The sequence below is a fragment of the Lethenteron reissneri genome, chromosome 22, assembly GCF_015708825.2.
Source record: "Lethenteron reissneri isolate LAM-NWPU_2019-01 chromosome 22, ASM1570882v1, whole genome shotgun sequence".
NCBI classification, from domain to species: Eukaryota; Metazoa; Chordata; class Hyperoartia; order Petromyzontiformes; family Petromyzontidae; genus Lethenteron; species Lethenteron reissneri.
This window is the reverse complement of record NC_083800.1, coordinates 6,091,713-6,106,320: the sequence shown is the minus strand read 5'-3', so window position 1 is coordinate 6,106,320 and position 14,608 is coordinate 6,091,713. Positions and strand designations below refer to the sequence as shown.

At 48.3% G+C, this 14,608-nt stretch overlaps 1 protein-coding gene across 1 annotated transcript; it reads right to left on the bottom strand.

Moving 5' to 3' along the window:
- Positions 1–5,541: 5,541 nt before the first annotated feature.
- Positions 5,542–14,279, bottom strand: NPY2R (neuropeptide Y receptor Y2). Its single transcript, XM_061556133.1, has 2 exons — positions 14,147–14,279; positions 5,542–7,709 (listed from the first exon to the last, which is right to left on the bottom strand). Exon 2 carries the CDS (start codon positions 7,589–7,591, stop codon positions 6,242–6,244), a length of 1,350 nt encoding a protein of 449 aa, XP_061412117.1. The 5' UTR covers positions 7,592–7,709; positions 14,147–14,279; the 3' UTR covers positions 5,542–6,241.
- Positions 14,280–14,608: the final 329 nt, after the last annotated feature.

The following is a 14,608-nucleotide window of genomic DNA, read 5'->3' as shown; positions in this document are numbered from 1 at the left end:
TTCGCAACATGAAAACCATGCGCCGAGACGCCTCTGCGTGAACGAATGAAATATGCGAGATCACGGATACGTTCTAGATTTGAAGCTTTCGTGACTGCAAGGATTCATACTCTTAGTTTTTTCGGTAAAGTCACGTAGGTAAACAAATGAAATTAAAATTAATAAAAATAATAAAAATCACGACGTTTCGAAGGCAACACAAGTCTCCGTCATCAGGTGGGACCGTCACAGCCAGATTTGCTCACTTGTTACAGCAAATCTGGCTGTGACGGTCCCACCTGATGACGGAGACTTGTGTTGCCTCCGAAACGTCGTGATTTTTATTATTTTATTTTTATTAATTTAAATTTCATTTCTTTACCTACGTGACTTTACCGAAAAAACTAAGAGTATCACGGATACCGTAATTAACCGAATTCGCAAAGACTCAAGAGACGCGCAGCACGCGTTGTCACATTTAATGCAATAATGAACGCCCGATGAGTTGAGCAGCAGACGCGTCTGGAAGGAGATTTCTCGCCTCCGTGTGCTGTCCTTAAACTGAGCACTACGCCATCAATTTCACGGGTAACATTCCCCCCTCCGCCACGGGCTAACATCAGTGGCGACTGGCGAGTGATATTAAATCTGGTCCCTGCCTGTACCTGCTGCACCAACCCCGCGCGGTTGATCTATGGTCCAACAAAACATCGCCAATGATTGACGTGGTGGCATGGGGAGGCCATCACTTGTCACTGTATTGACAAAGCGCAGTCCAGCTACAGTGACGGCACCGCACACACCGTTGGTGGATTGCTCATGGGTGGGGGCCTTATATTGGTCGATTAAGAAAGGCTGAATATTGTTTAACCTCGGTGATAAAAATAAAAACAGTCCGCTTTGTAGACCGAAAAAAGTCATATATATTTATGAGTATAGATATCCATATATACAAGGATCACATCAATCATAAAGCATATGGTGATACTGTACATTAAATACGTCGCGATGGGGACATGTTTTGTGTGTGGCAGCGTTTGACACGCACAGAACATTTGGTGATGCATATCAGGAGATGTGCCTATTATCGATACGGTAAGCAATGCTCGCCAGACTTACCATATCGCTTCTCTGTGGGTGATGCATGAGCGCGTTTTAATTTCACACGCTCTTGCGCAACGGTATAGCTTCATAGGATGGCTTCCTTTGTGTTACTATCACAGCGGAGTTCGTTTAGGACACATTACGGTATTTTGCGTCCACACAGATCACGATCATTTTTCTCTGCTTTGCCCCGATAGTGGTATCTGACCCAATCCCACTCCTCACATTTTCACCGACCTGCATTGGTCAGCAAGGTAAAGTATTTGTTAAACAATACCCCCTGACTGACACGGCGTGGGGAAATAGGCCTTCATCCAGCAGTGGATCGACAGTTTAAATTATTAACGGTAAGATATGTTCCTCGAGTGGGTCGAGTGATGGAAATGCACGACCCTGTAACCGCCGCTGATGATTATATACAAGCGTATAGACATCATGGAAGGGCAGGAGATGTGGATTGGACACATTGTAAGTGGTGAAAGCTGGATGGAGGAAGTTCTGGAAGGAATTTGGGAAAGAGGCCAAGAGGCAGGAAAATACTGATGCTGCTTGAAGACTTGATGGAAGGGGCCTGCACAGTGAATTGAAAGAGACAGCTTAAGATCGGACTGATAGAGGGAGTTTGGGCCAAAGACGTGAGGTCAGTTGCATACAATACCTTAAGTGAAAAGGTCCCTTAATTGAAATCGGAGGCGAACGGAATGTATACACTTACGTTATTTCATGCAACTGTCCCCTGACGTTTGGAAGCGCACTAAGGAAGACAGACGTACATACATGCATACACTCAGACAAGCACACGGATGGAGAGACATACATACATATATTGTGTGCGCACACATATGCATTATGCATGCCGTATCACCTCTGAATGCATGTGGCTGAAAATGTGGGGTTCAGTTTCTAAAGGTCATGGGTTCAATGGAACCACCAGCTGGATGCCCCTACAGCATGGTGGCCGACCTTGTTATTAGAGGCGAAATTGAGTTTCAGTCGCGAAAAGCAAAAAGCCCCTCACGCAGGCTGCATTTGCAGCTGCGCACATTACAGAGACGCAACGAGCTATGGGATGAACTTTGAAAGAAATATTCGCTCTGGCAGAACGTACCTGGCAAAGCTGCATTGCAATGGGATATTTTACTCTGTCTATTCGACAGACCTGCTCTCCACCTGAGGACGGCTGCTTGCGTTGTGACCGAAACGTCGTGAGAATTATTTAATTGTTTTATTTATATTATTTTTATTATTTCCATTCTACGTGACTTCACCGAAAGAACCAAGAAGATGAATCCCTGCAGTCACGAAAGCTTTAAATCGAGATATTTTACTCGTTACGCGACAGAGGGGGGAGTTATGCGAGAGTTGGCATCCAATGAAAATCTCAAGACGTCTGAAATTTATGAAATGCCAGCACTGTAACTGAATGTTGGGGTTTGTCGACTGACGATATCAACTGGAGGGGTCACACTCTTCCAAAATGTACCCGAAAACTGGCACATAAAAACATATATATGGCGTCATATTTGCTTCCGTATCCTTTAAAACGCAATGCAGGTTTATTTTAAAAAAAACATTAAAATTTTTTGAAGAGGGGGAGGGGGGGACATCACCAAACCCATTGACTTGCACGGTGCAGAGACGTGGATTGACAGAGACGTGCAAATGACCGTTATTATAGCACTCACTCCGCCACTCACGAACAACCACCCCTACGTTAGATACGACGGGAGAAGGCTTTCGAAGTTGCACCAGCCTAATTAAAGTCTTTAAAAGTATTCACGTAACGCGGCCAACTCTTTTGCAGACGCACACCGTGGAGATGAAACAATTAGGTCAATTCGAGAGCAGGTGCTAGACGGATTGCGAGAGATAGCAACGACTTGCGGATATCCTGCGTCCAGCAAGCGGCTCGAGCATGGATAATGATTCTCAGTAAATATTCGCAAAAACGGCAAACGCACTTTGCTGTGCGAATGCACATTGGCTGGGCTTGCCAGGTGCCAATGGCATCCTCGCGTCACGGGTAATGATATAGAAAATCATTGTTTGCGCAGCACTCAGTCTTAATTCGGCTGCACGTGCAATGGCTGCGCGAAGGTCAGCACTGCAGGAATGGCTTGCCCATGGCTGCATTGCGCTTTAAAAACTGAATCTCGAGTGCCTACGATATCTCTCATATGTCGGCGATGCACGTCAACTAATGACCTGCTTCTCACACAATGGCAGCGTGGACTAAATGAAAAGCTTTTTGGAACGTAGACTGTCTAAACCTATATGTTCTGGTGTCCAGTGTTGGAGAGGGAGGGAGGAGGGTTAGGGGAGGGGGGGTACAGGGGGAGGGTTCAGACATCACACGCCACTTATGCTCGCCATGACTAGTAATCAAATTCAGGTCCTCGGGTTTGTTTTTTTTTTCTGGGCGAACCGCTGCACCACCGCGCCACCGTCATGCGTTAGACTCTGCAGATAACATGCATGATCATCCTCTCCTTTATTTCTTTTTGAGACATTCCATTTTACAGGGTTCACAGTTGTACAAAACGATATCCAAAAAGGAATCACAAGTGTAAACGAGTACGCATATCACCACAATAGTCAGCATATACAATATATAAACCACTTGTATATCTTACAACCAGTTTCCATCTACCCTTATTATTTTATAGAATTATAATCACAAGAACAAAACAATTAAACGCTGCATCCACGTGTACGGTATTATAATTGTTTGAAAACTATGTTTACGACGGAAATGCTATGCTGTGTCAAATAAAAGCGTATTCCTACATTACTGTATACGGGCGACGGTTTAAGGCATCAAATGGTGGTTCAGCACAAATATAGATTAACATTTACATCAATAATGAGTGGCGTATCAATGATACGCTGGCATTCGTTACAATTGGAGAGTGTGCACTTGATAGCGAGTCACAATAGCAAGGTTGAACAAACAACGCTTGCAAACAAACACAAAAAAAATCCAGCAGTGGTTTCCGTTGAATTCAGTTGTGATGTTAGTTGCTTTTTTTTATCCCTGCCTGTGCAATGCCTGTGCAATTGTGAGTCAAGTCCGTGTAATTGCACACTGCTCACTGAAATAAAAGGAACCACTCATCATTTTTTTGTTGCCACAGTAAATGGAAGTGCGCTCAAGGTATTGCGATATGCCGTGTTGTCGCTGTAGTTCGCAGTCCTTGGTCGACACATTGAATGGACAAAGGCCTCGCCACGTTGCCTTGGTCACGGGTGGTTGTGTAATCATACTTCACCGTGCTGGTCAATTGCGCGTCGGGCTAGTGAGGTGGGCATGTGAGCTGTAGCCGGGAATTAAACTCAGGTGGCAAGTTTCTTAGCAGGATCACGATCCACTACGCGCCCCGCCTACGCTATAACAACACTCGCCGTTAAAGCATTTTCCTTTTGCTTTATTGCAAACAGAAATATCTGAATTTAAACACTTGAATAGTGATTATTACAGCCTCATTGTGGGCGTATAGTGAGTGTTCTACGACCAATTGAACTCCAATTGAGTTCGTATGTAATGTTGGTGGTTCCATTGGTCATTGATCCATTAAGTGCTCACGAGTGAATTCGTCAACAAAAGGTACACATCCATAATGCAGTTTTTTTTGGGGTAAAATCGCGTAAACATGTAAATGTGTCGTTAAACCCGCCACCACCTGACACAGCCAATGTATTAAGGTTAAACACGTAAACAGAACATGCCGATTCGTCACTAGTAGAGCACTCGTGTGTAGTGTAGTGTATAGTGTAGTGTATAGTGTAGTGTATAGTGTAGTATACTAGTACAGCACTAGTGTGTAGTGTAGTGTATAGTGTAGTGTATAGTGTAGTGTATAGTGTAGTATACTAGTACAGCACTAGTGAATAGTGTAGTGTATAGTGTAGTGTATAGTGTAGTGTATAGTGTAGTGTATAGTGTAGTATACTAGTACAGCACTAGTGTATAGTGTAGTGTGTAGTGTAGTGTATAGTAGTGTAGTATACTAGTACAGCACTAGTGTATAGTGTAGTGTGTAGTGTAGTGTATAGTAGTGTAGTATACTAGTACAGCACTAACCGGTTGTGTGTTGGAGAGCCAAGCCACAACATTTACAATCTCAGTACAACGTTTCGCCAGTAATTACAACTAGCTTCATCAGGCGACAGCCAGATTTGTGGAGAAGTCCTCCTGTTTCGTTCCTTAAATAGAGGGGTAGATGTGATGACTACACTTGTGTGATCTTCTTGCGCGAAGTGTTCTGCTTAGGTGACAAACATTACTAGTTGGCTGTGTCGGGTGGTGGCGGGTTTAACGACACATTTATATATTTACGCGATCTAACCCCCCAAAAAACCTGTATTATGGATGATATTCGTCGCGAAAGCCTACCACGTGTTAATGAGATACGCAACTGGTACGTAACTGTGCAGTAGCCAAATACATAGCATCTCGTTCATTAAAAGGTGCGCTCCGTAAAAAAAAAACAATTAATGCAGTCGTTACAAATTCGGCTTCCTTGGCAAGCACAGTTCTCTGTGCGATCTTCACGCGATCTCTGCGCACGAATGCTCGCGTGTTCGTTGCGTGCGTGAGACCTTCACGGCGAGCCGAACGGTTGGTCGTCTGCTCGGGTTGAAGCCTTGAATATCGTCCACTCATGCGTCGTATCGGAGGTATACTGACTGCAGGCAACACACACCATCATTGTCATCATCATCATCACCACCACCACCATCAAATGAAACACGAACGCACATTGTAGGATGCCGTGCCGTTGTCTCAAATCCACGGCTCCCTGCGCCGATAAATTATTTTGCTTTTGTATAAGAAGAAAAAACCTTAAACACATCACCTTGGCCGAACTGCTACAAATCCGGCACCGACTGAAACAACAATGTTATAGGCAGCGTATACCAGTACACTACCGTCGGTGTGCGGCCTTTCGTCAATCTACTGCTGTCGGTCAAAGGGGTTGCCCGACCATACTTCAGGACGCTGGTCAGCGCCGGTTGGTGAAAGCGTTGGGGTGAGGAGGGTGGATGGGCTATGATGCCCAAGGCGGGATTTAAACTCAGGTCGCCAGGCTCACCACAGCGCTGTGCGCTAACCACTGCGCAACTGCCAGGCCATAGTCGACATACATTCGATCAAATGTTACGTGTCCACACTGGGCAGAGGCGCTTTCTCGTCCGCTGTGCCGGCGAGTGGCCTCCCATGCCGCTCCACATCCCTCTCCGCCAGCACGCGTTTACGGCGGCCGTCTATGAAGCTGCTGGTGGTTGTCTGCGTCCTGCCCGACGTGGCGTCGGCTCTGACTCCAGAGGCCACACATTGCTGCTGCTGCTGCTGCAGTTGTCGGCGAGGTCCGTCCCTGAGAGACCGCGTGCGCATCGATGCCAACTCAGTCTCGGGCCGGATCGCGTCCGTGTTTCGCTCGCAGCGGAACACGGTGAGGAAGCCGTTGCGGTAGTTGGTGTTCATCCACCCGTAGAGGAACGGGTTGGCGAAGGTGGAGCACATGGCCACCACGTGGAACAGCGTGTAAACGAGCTTATACTCTGACAGGTCCAGCACTCGGCCGTGGATGTCGCTGGCGAGTTGGAAGGCGTTGAAGGGCAGCCAACTGACGGCGAATACCACCACGACGCTCAGCAGCATCTTGGTCGTCTTCTTGCGACGGCACTGGCGGTCCACGTTGGCGCGGCCGCTCGTTCCGGGGCTCACGTGGCTCCTCAGCTTGGCCCAGATGCGCGCGTACGCGCACGTGATGACGCACAGCGGCAGCACGTACTGCAGCACGAGCATGGAGACGCTGTAGATGATCGCGTCGCGCTCCTGGCCGCCCGGCCAGCTCTCGGTGCACACGGCTCTGCGGCCGAGTCCCGGGAACTCCACGTGGTGATACTCGCGGAAGACGGCCAGCGGGCACGCGAGCACGGCACCCAGACCCCAGATGGCGGCCACGATGATGAAGCTGACGCGCTGCGACAGACGGCTCTCGAGGTGATGCACGATGCAGCGTTGGCGGTCGAGCGCGATCGCTGTGAGCGTGAGCGTCGACACGAGCACGGCGAGCGCCTGCGAGAATGGCACCAGGTGGCAGAGCACGGAGCCGAAGCTCCACTCGTCCGTGAGGGTGTAGGCGAGCGTGAAGGGCAGGCAGAGCGCGTTGACGAGCAGGTCGGCGAGCGCCAGGTTGGCGATGAAGTAGTTGGTGACGGTGCGCATGCCGCGGTAGCGCGCGATCAGGTAGATGACCAGCGAGTTGCCCACCACGCCGAGCAGGATGATGATGGAGTAGGCGGCGATGAGCACCACCTGGACGCCCAGGAGCTTGGTGCTGTCCCGCACGCCGAGCTCAGACGCGACGACGAGGCTGGGCTGCGGGCCGCTCTCGGGAGACGCGAGAGCCCAGCCTTCGGCGCCTGACGTCTCGGTCGCGTCGTCTCCTCGCTCCTCGCTCAGCGTCGTGTTGATGTCCACCTCCAGGTCCTCCGGTGCCATGGCGAAGGAGAGCGCGCGAGGTCGGATCCGCACGACAGCTTCCTCTTGCTTTCTCCTCCAAACACCTGCGCGATTCGGCTCTCCCCCCCCCCTCCCCCGCGTCACCTGCAGGGCTTATCTGTGGGAAAGCGGCAATGGCATTAGCGCTAACGATTCACAGCGAGCCCCCGATGGACGCAATTGCCGTTTAGAGAGCGATTGGTGAGCCCGCGGGGCATCAAGATAAGGCGGGTTTCATCTGGCAAGGAGATAGGCACGCCGATCAGCACGTCGCGAACAATGCAGGGCGCTGTTAGCAAGCGGACCATCGCTGCTGCACGTGAGCGCTTCAAACAACGCAATTGGCGCGCGGTTTGAAAATCCACGAATTTTTTGTTCTTGCAAGAGAGTTCGCTGCGGTACCAGAGACGCCACCACCGCCGCCGCCGCCGCCACGCGTCGCGATGGGTTCTGGAATAGAATGCATCAGCTGCTATGCTCAACCGCGGAAGTTCAGCTTTGTTCCGGGCAGCAGGTCGATATTCTCTGGCACTTTAACACAATTGAAGCAATGCGATGCCCGATTAGGCAAGCGACGACGCGGGAAATAGCACCGCTATCTACATCGCTGCCATCGGCAGCAGCAGCAAAAGAAGACGACGGCTCACCTAGGCGCACCTTTTTTCAAATTCCTTCCCCCGCGCACATCAAACTTGGGTCGTTGCTACGAACGCCGAGTGCGTGTAACGCCTTTGCAGCGGATCGGACGTTGACGCACCTCCTGATATTATATACACCAGGACACCCACGCACTCTCTCTCTCTCACACACAAACACGCCGGCGAAGCGCCCCGCGCGATGCAGCTGGTCATGCGCGATGGCCCCACGCACACACACACACACATATGCCATGTGTTCACGCAGGCACACACCTCTTTACTCTGGCGCACACAACCTAATGTGGTCCCCGTGTAGTCTCGTCAATGTATACGGTGGTGGTGGTGATCGGACGTAAGTGCTATTGGCGAGCGCCTATTGAGGCCGGGGCGTATGTATGCGCGCGTGTATGCAGGTTGAACTTCTTTCGCACCCTACGTAGCTACACCGTGCTCGTCGTAGGCGCGGAACGAGCGCACGCGACGCAGCAGTGGTAGCCACAGAGACGTTGCTGATCGAGAAACTTCTCAAGGAACGGGGGGCACAGTCCCAACATATTACGCTTTTGATAATAAAACAAAACATTTTCTCAGATAGGTATCAATAAAATAATAATTTTCGAGGCCTCAAGAGGGCGAGGTGGGGGGTAATTTCGTCCGCATCCCAACCCATCCCAACCCCCGCATCCGTCACTCCGCGGCTCTGCACCACGCACGCCCCTAGTGCTCATGTTGACACAGGCAACAGGCACGCATTTCAGGCCGAGTGGACCTAGGGAAGGCCCACGATTGGTTTAGATATTCGTCACTGACGTTGACCGTCAGCGGGAATCAAACTCGGGTCGCCGTGTTCGTAGCGCAGTGCGCCAACCACTGCATTGCCAGTTCCCATATAAAGATAAAGATCTCCCATATAGCCTTAACAGACTGTAGGGACAAGTGCTGTTAGCGAGCACATATGAAGGCCGGAACGGTACACGAGAAGGTGGGTGGCCAGCATCACGCCCGACCGTCTTTGTCTCCCCAGTGGCGATGTTTACACACCGCACCAGGTACTCATTTAAGGCTGAGTCGACCTAGGGGAGGCCCAGGACCGGTTCAGATAATCGTCACCGGTGTTGGCCGTGAGCGTGAATCGAACCCGGGTCGCCAGGTTCATAGCGCAGCACGCTAACCGCTACACTACCGCTCCCATATGCATACAAACCAACACACACCCGCACTCAATATCACAGATGGGTCCCGTTGCACTGCCAAAAATGCGCATTTGCAGCGTGAGGTGCACTTTTGTGTGGCACACAACAACGCTGGCTGCAAATGGTTCTCGCAATGATTACATTGCCACGCAGCATGGGGCTATTATCTACACCAGATGTGGTAAATATATGGTAATTGAAGAAAGGCTCATTTTTATGAACTATTGTTTCACTTATCACGATGTGCATGTGAGCTGGGCAGGGAGAAAGATGAAAAAAAACATATTCTAGGTCACTTTTGCACCACTGCCTGAATGTTGTGGCTGTTTCACTGCAAATGTTTGGCCGTGTGGGCTGCGACAACGGCTTTATTGATCCGGGAGTGAGTACCTGATGTGCAGACACAGACTGCGATCATTGTAAAAGCAAATGTTTTTGTCATCAAAGCGAACGCACGCGGTCACACGGAAACAAAATCTCCTGCCGCTCTGCACCTTGGCAATCGCGAATCTTTCAAATTCTGAGCGATGCGCGGACAGCCATGCAGAATATACGCACGTTAAAAGGTAACGACGTCGCCCTGTAATTGCTTGCTGATGTTACGACTCACGGCAAGGCCCTCCTCTACTCGAGAGAGATTGAGTGAGGGGGTAATTCTATTGCCCACACGTCATCCCAGCATATGAGACTTGCCGATCGCACGAACTGCGGTGTGCTCATTAAAACATTTGCGTGGACAGGGGCATGGGGGATTTGATATCAACTTTTGCAATTAAAAAAAGCGCTAATTTCAATCAATTATCTAAATCCAGTTTTGTCAATCCCAGGCTGAATGAAGGCCTCCCTCGCCATGCCGAGTTGGTCTTTGGGGGTTGTTTCGGTCATATTTCACCGAGCTGGTCAACGCACCTTGCTCAGGTGGGGGGTCGGCTCAGGACCAGTTCACGTCGATGTTAGCCGCGCCAATAAGTGAACGATTGTCATCAGGGGGTTCATAGTGCAGTACAAAGTGCCCTGAAATATTGCACCCTCCGTGCAGAATATTGGTACACGGTGTTGAAATTACATTATTATTAAGTATACATTATACAGTATTTCATGGGTGGAACGCTTCCCAGAGAACGATCCTCAAGGAGATGGAGTAACGAAATCGGCTCGTGTGCAGGTGAATTTCTACGTCACAGGATTGCGAGAGATGACAGAGGTTTTTGGGAGACCTTCAGACCAGCACTGGATTGACCGTGGCTGATTATGATGATGATATTACATTACCGCATTACGGCGAACTTGCATAATATCCTACACCGATAAGATGGCATTCCATGAGATTAAACAAAATGCATTAAATTGGTAAACTGGCTATGAGTAAGCATAGCAGAACGTCTGCGACTGATCTAAGATAATGGGCATTTAGCGTAATTGAACGCAATTATTTGGATCAATCACAATGCGGGGAATACTCTGCATGCCTCGCTTTGTGTAGCAATCCAATAGCAATTCGATTTAAAGCTTTCGTGACTGCAGGGATTCATCTTCTTGGTTCTTTCGGTAAAGTCATGTAGAAGGGAAATAATACAATAATAAAAATAAAACATAATAAAATAATTCTCACGACGTTTCTGCCACAACGGCTGTTTGTGGCCGAAACATCGTGAGAATTATTTTATTATGTTTAATTTTTATTATTTTATTATTTCCCTTCTACGCGACTTTACCGAAAGAACCAAGAAGATGAATCCAATAGCATTTGCGAAAGTGCATCAACATACCCGCTGTAGTCTAAACCATTCCTTGGTTCTCCAGCCAGCATCTTCACATTAATGTATGCAGGGTAGCTCCTCACTTTTCAACTCACCTTACCTGCCAACCTTTTTCGCTTGTCATGTATTTGCGGCACAGAAGTGCGGCCTTCACATTCTGTGCACCCCATCGGCTTTGTAGTCGGTTCTGACAACATGAAAGTGGCTATTGCAAATAGCAAACATTAAAGGACAGATATCTCCCATTTAGACTCCTTGAATGTTGGCATTGACCTATATTTAGATTTGCACCAGGAGGTGGAGAGGCCAACACTGCGCTCATCCGCCTTTGTTTCCAAACTTCTGATGCAGACACAAAATACGGAGCCGTCGTTTCAGAATGAGTCGATATACGCGAAGCCCAGGTAATGTTCGCATTCGACACGGACACACTCGCACGCACCGCTAACTGAATGTAAAATAGCCTATAACCAAATGACACTGAATGTGACGCACATTGCAATGAATCGTGCTTATTTCCGTTCTCAGAGGCTAAGCATGGTTGTGCCTGGTTAGTATTTTAGGATGGGAACCTGCCTGGGGATACCACGTGTTGTAGGTTTGGGCTGCGAGGTGGTCAGGGGATTGAGTAATGTATTCTTAAATCTACTTGTGTGGATAGTTCATTGAGCATTACCACCTTGTATGCATGATGGATTTCCTCTGGGTTCTCTGGTTTCCTCCCACATGAAGCCAAACACTCACTAATGAAATTGGCCAAATATGCGAATTGCAGGTCCTCTGAATAACAAAAAAAGTCCCCAGGCTCGATGAGACTTTTCTCGGTGTCATGCAATGGCATTACATCCTCAGCCAATATACGATCCAAAACACACACATATGTTTAAACACATTTGAACAGGTTGTAGATCACATCATCACAGATCTAATCGCAGTGGCTGCAGTACAGATTGCCCACCGCGGTATTGCTCTGCACATGTGATATCCAGCATTGGCAGAGGAAGGGCCGCCCTGAGCGATGTATTGATCTCTCAAACCTTTGCGAGTAAAGCGAGCGGCAGCTGTCAGCAAAAAAAAACCTCAACAAATAGGCCGTTAATATCCCCTGCTCCTAAAGTGTCGTTTATCATAGGCGCGAGCTGGACTTTACCGGAAGACTAATTAGAAGAGATGGGTTCAACTGACTTGGGGATTAAAATTGTGTGGTTTTGACCATCAGCTTTTTTTCCCTTTGCGTGCTCATGCAGCCTATATCCATCTTGCCTCTTCCAATGTGGATAAGCAATCTGGTGCGATCAGCCGTTCATAATAACTCGATGGTAATGGTTATTGATTCGGGTAAAGATTTTTGATGGTGACAGAGGTGGTCGGTAACGGACGTTCCACACCTTGAAGATGATGATGATGATGATGGGGGGAAATGAAAGGTTTTCGATAACGTTTGCAAAGTCGGTAAAAAGAAAAATACCAATACTAAAAAAAAAAAACCCACAAAGGCTCTTTTCACCACGGTGCATCTCCTCGTGGCATTTAAAGCTCGCACACACATTGCATTCGCTGCAATCAGTTGAGCAAACAACGATCCATGACGCAGCCTGAAATTTACCTCCTACAGCAAGGCACTGAACTTAGTTGGATGCATTCTTACGGGAATGTTTCTTGACCATGACACGATATCGCTACAGACTGCATATTGCCTTTGAAATATTAACATCTAAGGGGAAGCTTCTCAATATAGATTAGAGGTAAAAGCATCAGAGAGTGCTCGTTTATGGCAGTGAGGTTTTTTTTCTTTATTTTTTTCCAACTGACGTCCAGCACTTTCCAGATAAAATATTATTTATTTATTCTATCTCTTCACGTGCATCTATTGCTCCGAGCCTGGTGCATTTAATTCGTTAGTTCCTTCATTTCCCTTTGATTTCAACCAGGTGATAGCCCATCGAGTGTAGACGTGTCTTTTTGCAAGGGGGACCTGCAATACACAGTACAATAGTGAAAGGTAATTGAAGCATTTTGAAAATCAAATCGAAAAAACATACGAAGTTTAAGGCAGTGTCGTTTTCTTAACATATATATCTCCATTTCTGTATCATCGTCATCATCAGCCATGGCCAATCCACTGCTGGATGAAATTCTTCCCAAGCCGCCGCCACCTCTCATGATCATGCGATGTAATAATCCACCCAGCGCCAGCACGCAGGCTGCTTTGATCGCTCCATCTCCTTGTGAAAGTGTTCTACTCCTTGGCTGTCACCCTGTTAGAAATATTATTCTTGGCTATGAGCCATCAACCATTCCAGCGACGACGTTTTCTGCCCAAGCCCACTTACTTTCCTTAACAATTTGAATGATTTCGATTGAAAGCTTTCGTGACTGCAGGGATTCATATAAAGTCACGACTTTATCGAAAGAACCAAGAATATGAATTTATTCTTGGTTATATGAATTTGAATGATGCCGTTATCCTCTTGTGCATTGAGCGTTCTCTCATCCTTTTGTTCCTTTTCTGTCTTTCCGATGCCTTTTTTGTTCGACCGTTGCCGCACATACATTGCACTAACTTTATCTGCAGAATGAGATCTTGATTTAAATGGAGACATAATTAAAATAAATTAGCCATTTCTGTAAAGGTGAATACAAATTGCATCATCGGTGTACACGTTAACATCTGCGAACTCACCGGTGGTGAAAAACATTGATCGATATCTCATAGCCTCAGGACAATTAATTCCTCGCCCTATATTAGGTAATTCATCGATTGACATGAATTGAACAAACACACACACTGGCTCGCGAGTCTCAATGCGACACCGTACTCGTGTCGTGTGACACAGAGTTATGCATGTCGGTCAACTCAGGCACAACCGTCGTGAGCTTAACGCACCATTCAATCTCGTCCGTACAAACACTACATTTACGCACGTCACAATTCCAACGGAGGTGAAACGGCATGGGGCTTACCTTCCTCGGACACTTTCACGGTGACCTTTCACCTCGGGAGAGGTTTCTGGAATTCTCTCGGATCGCCTCCGAGTGGCCTCGCACAGGAATATACCGCGGGGCAGAGCGCGAGCGAGAATGCCTCCCACAGGCGCTTACGCATCTCGCGCTCGCGCGCACACAGCACGGCACCGCGCGAGCCGCACGTCTACCCCATAGAGCCCCGTCCAATTCTCACCGTGGCACCCCCCGCCCCCACACCGCTTCCCAGTTGCTCGCTCCCCCCACCACCCACTACCACCTACAGCCATCCACGACTCCCCACAGCGACCCACGGCCACCCGCTCCTAGCCACCGCCACCCACAGCCTGGGTACACCCACATTTCACATCCACTGCTCCTCACTGCCTTGTCTATATGATCCTGTGTCTTACAAGGCTGTTATGATTCACCACCTCCCCACTACTGCCAACCTCAGAAATT